Source organism: Sinocyclocheilus anshuiensis, unplaced genomic scaffold, assembly GCF_001515605.1.
Source record: "Sinocyclocheilus anshuiensis isolate Anshui unplaced genomic scaffold, SAMN03320099.WGS_v1.1 scaffold88, whole genome shotgun sequence".
Taxonomy (NCBI): Eukaryota; Metazoa; Chordata; class Actinopteri; order Cypriniformes; family Cyprinidae; genus Sinocyclocheilus; species Sinocyclocheilus anshuiensis.
The window spans coordinates 1888877-1897257 of record NW_015555728.1 but is presented as its reverse complement, the minus strand read 5'-3'; the positions used below and the strand labels follow the sequence as shown (position 1 = coordinate 1897257).

General features: G+C 36.8%; 1 protein-coding gene across 1 annotated transcript; it reads left to right on the top strand.

The window, feature by feature from the left end:
• Nucleotides 1-2749: 2749 nt before the first annotated feature.
• Nucleotides 2750-5025, top strand: LOC107672762 (gamma-aminobutyric acid receptor-associated protein-like). The gene is made up of 4 exons (XM_016466107.1): nucleotides 2750-2971; nucleotides 3809-3887; nucleotides 3985-4103; nucleotides 4240-5025. Exons 1-4 carry the CDS (start codon nucleotides 2882-2884, stop codon nucleotides 4318-4320), a joined length of 369 nt encoding a protein of 122 aa, XP_016321593.1. The 5' UTR covers nucleotides 2750-2881; the 3' UTR covers nucleotides 4321-5025.
• Nucleotides 5026-8381: the final 3356 nt, after the last annotated feature.

Below are 8381 nucleotides of genomic sequence, written 5' to 3'. Positions count from 1 at the left end.
GGAGCAGTGGGCAGCCATTTATGCTGCGGCGCCCGGGGAGCAGTTGGGGGTTCAGTGCCTTGCTCAAGGGTACCTCAGTCGTGGTATTGAAGGGGGAAGAGAGCACTGTACATTTCCCCCACCTACAATCCCTGCTGGTACGAGACTCGAACCTGCAACCTTGGGGTTACGAGTCCAACTCTCTAACCATTAGGCCACGACTTCCCCCAACCTGAAGTTTCACGACTTCAGGTTTACCTTCCAACATGAGAATGACCCAAAGCACACAGCAAAACTGAGCACACAGTGGTTGAAGGAGAAAAAGCTGAATGTCCTTGCATGACCTAGTCAGAGCCCAGACTTAAACCCCATTGAAAATCTGTGGAATGACTTGAAGACTGCAGTCTACAAACACTCACCATAAAATTGAACTGAACTTGAGCAGTTCTGCAAAGAAGAGTGGGCAAATTAGGCATGTGACGGTATCAAATTTTCACGATCACGATATTGAAATTTAGTTGCAAAAAAGTGTTGTCGTAAAGTATAACAGGTTTAATAACTTTTTTCTTATAAAAAAAAGAAACTGAACATTTAAATACAATAAAGCAATACACAAAAAATGTATAAAGTAAATAATTTCACACAGATTAAAGTGCAAAAGAACTATAAAGACCAATTGGTAACAACTTACAATAGAATCTCATTAGTTAACCTTAGTTAATGCACTAACATTAACAATGAGCAATAGCTACATGTTAGTTCATGTTAGCTCGATTTCATTAAATAACACAGTAGCAACTTTTGATTTTAACGACGTGTTATTAAATATTGAAATTAACTAAGATTAATGAATGTTTAGAATAATTTTTCATTGGCAGTTTATGTTTTACTAATAAATGTACTAATGTTAACTAATGGGGCCTTAATGTAAAGTGTGACTGAACAATACAGAATCCAAGCATTTTCAAACAATATCTAGGGCATGTTGTAGTCCAGATTAAAATGTAAAAAAGTTTGAAACAAAATGTGTGGTGGAAATCCAATACAGCTCAAAACACCATTCCTACAGTAAAGCACGGAGGTGGTAATATCCTGTTATGCGGGTGTTTCTCTGCAGCAGGGACTGGAGCACTTGTCAAGATAGAAGGAAAAATGGATGGGGCAAAATACTGTCAAATTCTTGAGGAAAATCTTGCCAGAAAGGCCAGAAAGTTGTCAATGGGAAGTGAAAAGTGAAAGTGACATGTGGCCAAGTATGGTGGCGAATTAGTGCCGGAATTAGTGCTCTGCATTTACCCATCCAAAGTGCACACACACAGCAGTGAACACACACACACTGTGAGCCTGGGGAGCAGTTGGGGGTTCGGTGCCTTGCTCAAGGGTACCTCAGTCGTGGTATTGAAGGTGGAAGAGAGCACTGTACATTTCCCCCACCTACAATCCCTGCTGGTACGAGACTCGAACCTGCAACCTTGGGGTTACGAGTTCTAACCACTAACCATTAGGCCACGACTTCCCCCAACCTGAAGTTTCACGACTTCAGGTTTACCTTCCGAATGACCCATGACCCAAAGCACACAGCAAAACTGAGCACACAGTGGTTGAAGGAGAAAAAGCTGAATGTCCTTGCATGACCTAGTCAGAGCCCAGACTTAAACCCCATTGAAAATCTGTGGAATGACTTGAAGACTGCAGTCCACAAATAGTAACTATCAAATTTAACTGAACTTCAGCAGTTCTGCAAAGAAGAGTGGGCAAATATTGCAAAGTCTAGATGTGCAAAGTTAGTGGAGGCATATCCCAATGGACTAAAGGCTGTAATTAAAGCAAAAGGTGGTTCAACAAAATACTGACACAAGGGGGTGATCCTTTTTCCAGCTAAGTGATTCTGTTTTTTTATTTATTAATTTTTTCTGACATGTTGGTGTGATCTTTCACTTGGATGTTATAAGTTGCACTGAGTAAATACAGCTGGATAAAACAAAAACTGTGTCCGTCTTCATTTCAGGCTGCAAAGCAACAAAATGTGATTATTTTAAAGAGAGGTGATTCTTTTCTATACCCACTGTATATAAACCATTCTTATACAATTGAATTCAGTGGAGCATTTAATTATGTGAGAATGGCTTTATGAATGATCAAGAATTCATTCTGCTTGTGTTTCACGAATAAGGCCTAGTGTTTAAAGTGTGGGCAGTGTTGGATTATGGTTATGCAGAGTTTGTGATGGTAAACTAATGCATCATTGTTCCACTTACATCGTCAAAGAAATTGTTGGCTTTACTGTGGCTTTTTGGCTTGCCTTCCAAACAATTTTGAAGGATGACTTTTTCTAGGGACTGCCTGGGTGGCTTGATAGTCAGTGTCTACTGTTGATCCTTTTTCCTTATTTAGGCATTTGTTGAACTAAATTTTACTATTGGGTTTTGAATACCTCTGTAAGGTACTATGACCTAAAGTCCTCACTGCTTACTTTGCCTCATGGCATGCGTTTGAAATTTTGTCTATGTTTTACCTTAAACAAGACTTTATCATGTCCCCTTAGGAGAGGGAGCCTGTTTGCAAGCAGTGAAAATACCCGATAGTTTGCGTGAAAATTTATGTTTTCATTGAACTTGAAACTGGTCTGTGGTTTCTAATGACTAAACTGTCAAATTTAGCCGCCATTTTATTTTACTGTTTAGTTCTGCATTTTCAGGTAATACTACGTAGGCCTCCTGGCTACTGCAGACGTCATTACGCAGCTGATGTGATGCGACGTGCGCCGCCTCCCTTGTGCCTTGTTATTGGATATCCCTCCGCCTTCCGACGCAGTTGTCAAAGAAAAAAACCTAAACTAGTTTGTAAACACCGTCGACGGCAGATTTTCTTGGAGATTTTTAAGATCTCCCAGTCCGTGAAAATGAAGTTTATGTACAAAGAAGAGCACCCATTTGAGAAGCGACGGTCTGAGGGGGAGAAAATCAGAAAGAAGTACCCGGACAGAGTGCCTGTGAGTCAGACAAATGAGTTGTTTTAGTCAGGGCCCCGCTCTTACAGATAACGTAAACCGAGGCATTACACAGTGACAACGCTAATATATAAGGGAAAAACTTGTGAATATAGTCATTCGTCTAGAAAAAAAAAACGAGAAATCATGCATATATATGGTTAATTCATGAATTGTCATCGTCGTTTTAAGCTGTCCTTCAAATATGAAAGGACTAGCGTTAGCGTCAGTTAGCTTCTGTCTTAATTCAGAATTGTGGCGTCGTTTACAGTACAAGTAATAGTATAATCAATATCTTTTTTATAAGGATATATGATATAAGATTACGTTTAATACGTATTAAACATCATATAAAGATAGAGCTGGTAAACAGCTTTGTGTCTCTGCGAATCATTCAAATGAACCTTGTTTTGACAGCGTCGAGGACAGAATGACTAGAATATGAAATTACTATTACTATTACCATTACCAGTAACACATTGCCATGTGGCCTCATACTATTAAACAGCATATAAAGATAGAGCTGGTAAACAGCTTTGTGTCTCTGCGAATCATTCAAATGAACCTTGTTTTGACAGCGTCGAGGACAGAATGACTAGAATATGAAATTGCTATTACCATTACCAGTAGCACATTGTCATGTGGCCTCACACTAGGTTCATTTTCAGTTGCATTATGTGTTGTCCGTCAAATATCAGTTTGTGAAATTGGTTAGAACAGGCATGTGCCCTAAAATTCGCTATCGTTCTTCTTAACTAATTATTATACTACTAAAAGCTGCTGTTATTCTCGCATTTATGGAAGTGTTTGTTATTACCACCAGAGATTTGTTTTCCACAGGTGATCGTCGAGAAAGCTCCCAAAGCCAGAATAGGAGATCTGGACAAGAAGAAATATCTCGTCCCGTCTGACCTCACAGGTTCATTTTCTTGAAAAATACATAATAATTTTGTATAATATTTAATAGTATTAAAATATGAAGGATATGTATTGACTTTTTTTTCTTATTTCTGAAGTGGGGCAGTTCTACTTCCTCATTCGGAAAAGGATCCACTTGAGGGCCGAAGATGCCCTCTTCTTCTTTGTCAACAACGTCATTCCTCCCACATCAGCCACTATGGGGCTGCTTTACCAGGTACGTCTTTTTAATGTTTGTTCTAACTGAACCTTTTGCACCTGTTTGTTTATATGTGTAGAATTCATAAAATGTCATTTTTGATCAATGAGAACGAAGCATCTCTAAACTCTTCGTCTCTGTTTCTGTGTTGTAGGAGCACCATGAAGAAGACTTTTTCCTTTACATTGCCTACAGTGATGAAAGCGTCTATGGGGACGTTTTAAGAGATATGTAACTAATTTACTTGCCCGACACTACCCTTCCATAAAATAAAATGATCAATATGTTAGGCCACATGAAGTGTACATGTTGAATGCACTTTCATATTCTCCAAATCTGTTTATGAATTATTGTTCGTACTCTATGCTGCCTGCATATTGTTCCTTCCTACTTAAGAGTTCCTCTTTGCTTTTATGCAGACCTGATACAACCTTTGTCCTGGTCTGTTTCAGTAAATTAGTGGTACTCATATCCATAAAAGCTTTTTCAATGTTCTACACTTCTCCTTTCACCTTTTCTCACTTTCCCTCAGCACCGACATACATCCTGCAGTCACTTTGCTATTCTGTCGATCTTGATTTTGTTTTTTAGCCACCATATTTGCACAGACCAAAATCACTGATAATACTGGACTATCATACCATGTAATGTGTGTTTGTGTACCATTGCCAATAATTATTATTTTTAAATCGGTTGGAATTGCTGTTTATTTGAATAAACTGGTTAAAATACTTTTTTTTTAAGTTTCTTTTCAGTTGAGATGCTGTAGGAGATTGCTTGTTTATGTTTCAATTGTATTATAATCATTATTATTAGGTTGGAGTTCATGAATTGATTGGCCTTTTTTTTTTTTTTTTGGCTTGTTTGTATTATGGATTGGTGTATTCTGTTCTGTTTTGTTTGGTGTCTAGTTGTCATGGTCACCAATCCAAGCTTGCCACCATTATAAACTTGATGTAAAAAGCTGCTTGTGTCAGTCTTTAATGGGTCTTGATTTAATACTTTTCTCACAGATCTAAGAATATCTGTTGTGCACATAGATAGATAGATAGATAGATAGATGGACAGATAGATAGATAGAACTTCTGCCTTCCAATTTAAAAACAGGCTTATTTCCCACATATTTAAAGAAAACATTTTCAAAACAGTTGAAAGCTGGGCTCAGTCACTGGGCTTTTAAATTTTTTTTTATTAATACTCAAAAATCAAGAACAGTACACAAAAACAAATACAACCATAAACATAAAAATGATAATAACAAAAAATAAAAACAGAAAAAAAGGGGGGTGTTTAATACATTACAAAGTTAAAAAATAAAATTGAGAATTATGTCATTAAAGGGGTCATATGATGCGATTTCAAGTTTTCCTTTCTCTTTGGAGTGTTACAAGCTCTTGGTGCATAAAGAAGATCTGTAAAGTTGCAAAGACTAAAGTCTCAAATCCAAAGAGATATTCTTTATAAAAGTTAAGAGTCGGCCACGCCTACCTAAAACGGCTCGTTCTAACACGCCCCCACATATCTACATTACTATGTGGAAATATTAGCATAATGTCGCCCAAATGTCCTTAACCGCGGCTTGTGTACGGCATCATCACTGTGTCTGTCACGCGACTCTGTTGGGCTTTCGGGAACCCGCCCAATCTGGCAACACTGGGCACGAACATTCTCCTGGAGGACAGGAAGCATATGCACTTCATTTTTGGGCCTTTTGGTAACAAAAATGATTGTCTCAGTGAAGAGTCAGCAGTACAATTATATTATAATATAATTGAATATTATATATAAGTTTTAATAGAAAGAATTGTTGCCCCCTTTACACCTTTCATTAAAGTCATAGTTTACTCACCCTCATGGTGTTCCAAACCTTCTTTAATTGAACACAGAAGATAATTTTGAGGAAACAAACACAAAAAAACTATAGAAATCAATAGCTCCCATTAACTGTTTTGTTACCAACATTCTTTAAAATATCTTTTGTGTTAAACAGATGAAAAACTCATACAGGTTTGGAACAACATAAGGATGAGTAAACGATGACGATTTTAAATTTTTGGGTGAACAGACTGTTTAAGTTGACACACTAATAATTAGTCAGATAATTAGTAGGTCTAAAGAGGGACAAAGTTAAAAAAGTCTGCAGAAGCACAAGGATAGGATGTGTTAAAATGCTTGAGAGTTTGTATTTAAAACTGATTAATGAGTAGCTGCTTGGGCCTGATGCTATCAGTTTTGTATTTAAATTCTGAAGGAATTGAAACACATCATGCATATCAATTTGTTATTTTGAGGTTTTATACAGAATATCTTGTATATGAGTTAAAGTCGAGTTGCTAATGTTCTGTATTTAATGCTATTTTTATAAACGCTTGTTAAGCATGCACTGCCTAATGTGTTTAGCACTTAAAATTGATTAATGAACTGTTTACTGTGCATGATGCTTGCAGTTTTGTCTTTAAATTCGGAAGGAATTGAAACATTCTATATGTTAAATGAATTTTGTCAATGTTGGGTACAGAATATCCAGTATATGAGTTATAAAAGCTGAATTGAAAATGTTCTGAACTTTTATACTCTGAATTTTGTCATGATTAAAAAATTGTGAAACATGCACTGCCTCTGTGTTTTGTATATCAGGATTTAAATTTAAATCATACTAGGACATAAGGTACATTTCTGTCACTAGGGGTGAATAAATGTTCTTTTAGAGGTACAAAAATGTACCAATGTTCAGAGGTACATTGCTGTACCCCGCTAGGGTACAGCTGGAGCGACAAAGCATTTGTACTCTTTTAGGTACATTCCTGTACCTTGATTTTTCTGTGTATTTTTGTTGTAATTTCATATTTTAAATAATTTTGTATATAATTTTTTTTTATTCAGCTACCATCAGAGCTGCCCAGACATATTCTTCTAGATGTTGTCTATAAAGAAGGAGATGGAGCCTTTTTATGGCATCAGTTTTTGAATAAAAGCTCACTTTGCCTGGCTGGACAGTATGTATATTTAGTACTTTTATTAACTGAACAAGGTTTTAAAAAATATTTAGAACGTTTATTGCATTCATTCAGAGATGATTTTTTTCTTGTGTAGGTATCGTTGACTGGAAGTCTGTCAGTCCAGATGTGAGGAAGACATACAGAGTGGAGTTTGAGCTCACCAGGTGTGATGGCTGTAGATGCATCTGCAAAAACACTACTGGATACTGTGGCCATGGAAAGAAGGGGGTCTTCACAGTGTTCTATTCAGACAAAGAGTTTGCTTGCTTCTGTTCTATGGACTGCTACTAGCATTAATGAATGAATGAGTGGTTTATTTTTGTATTTTTTTTACTTGAATTGGCAACTGAAACTGAAAGCTAAATAAATGTTTTATAAAGCTGTGTCTGTTTGCTAAATTGGTTAATGTCACTTAACAGAACGTTACTAAACTTCTGACTAATTTTTTAATTTTATAATTTAGTGGTTTTGTCAACTATATATTTTTCTCTATCAGGCAAAACATTTTTTTAGGGTAACATTTTACAATAAGGTTTAATTTGTTGACATTGATGTATTAACTAACATTAACTATGAGCAATACATTTGTTACAGTATTTATTAAGCTTTGTTAGTATTAGTTAATAGAAATACAGCTGTTCGTTGTTTGTTCTTGTTAGTTCACAGTGCTTTAACTAATGTTAACAAATACAACTTTTGACTTACTTTAACTTAAGAACAGCTAGTGCGACTAAGAGACGTTTGTATCCTCCAACAAATTATTGTAATTTGTTTTTGATTATTGATAAACTAAGACCTAAAATTGCGGTGGTGATGACGTCAGTAACCCGCGCCATGCAGAAGTTCCGAAGGTACTTTCGAAAGTAATTTAAAATAATATTCTTAATATCATTAACGCTGTTTTTACCTTGGAATAGTTAAATTTGGTTTTATAGGAGTATGTTGAATTTATTGCTTCCTTTTAATCTGTAGGCCTATAGCGATTAAGAGTATGGCTCGCCTTTACGTGGAACAGCAAGCGTTCGCGAAACCTTTTGGAACGCCCCCTATCTGTCGTTTCACCAATGAGAAACCTTTCGGCACGCCCCCACCTTTTGGCACGCCCATTGCTCCAAGCTGCAGCTACCCCTACTAGAAACTAACGACATTATTAACTGTCTTGATATTTACTTTGAAAGCTGAAACTGCGATTATGGTAAGGGGAGTGTCATTGCCGACGCGTGCGTGTGGTGTTCGGCCAATCACAATGCACTGGGTCAGCTGGCCAATCAGAGCAGACTGCGCTTGTCAAAGGTGT

Bases quoted from the DNA above. Each gene is read 5' to 3' on its own strand.
- LOC107672762 (XM_016466107.1), top strand. From the start codon at position 2,882: ATGAAGTTTATGTACAAAGAAGAGCACCCATTTGAGAAGCGACGGTCT. The intron at 3,888-3,984 runs GTTCATTTTCTT...TTATTTCTGAAG, and splicing joins CGTCCCGTCTGACCTCACAG to TGGGGCAGTTCTACTTCCTC. The intron at 4,104-4,239 runs GTACGTCTTTTT...TCTGTGTTGTAG, and splicing joins CTATGGGGCTGCTTTACCAG to GAGCACCATGAAGAAGACTT.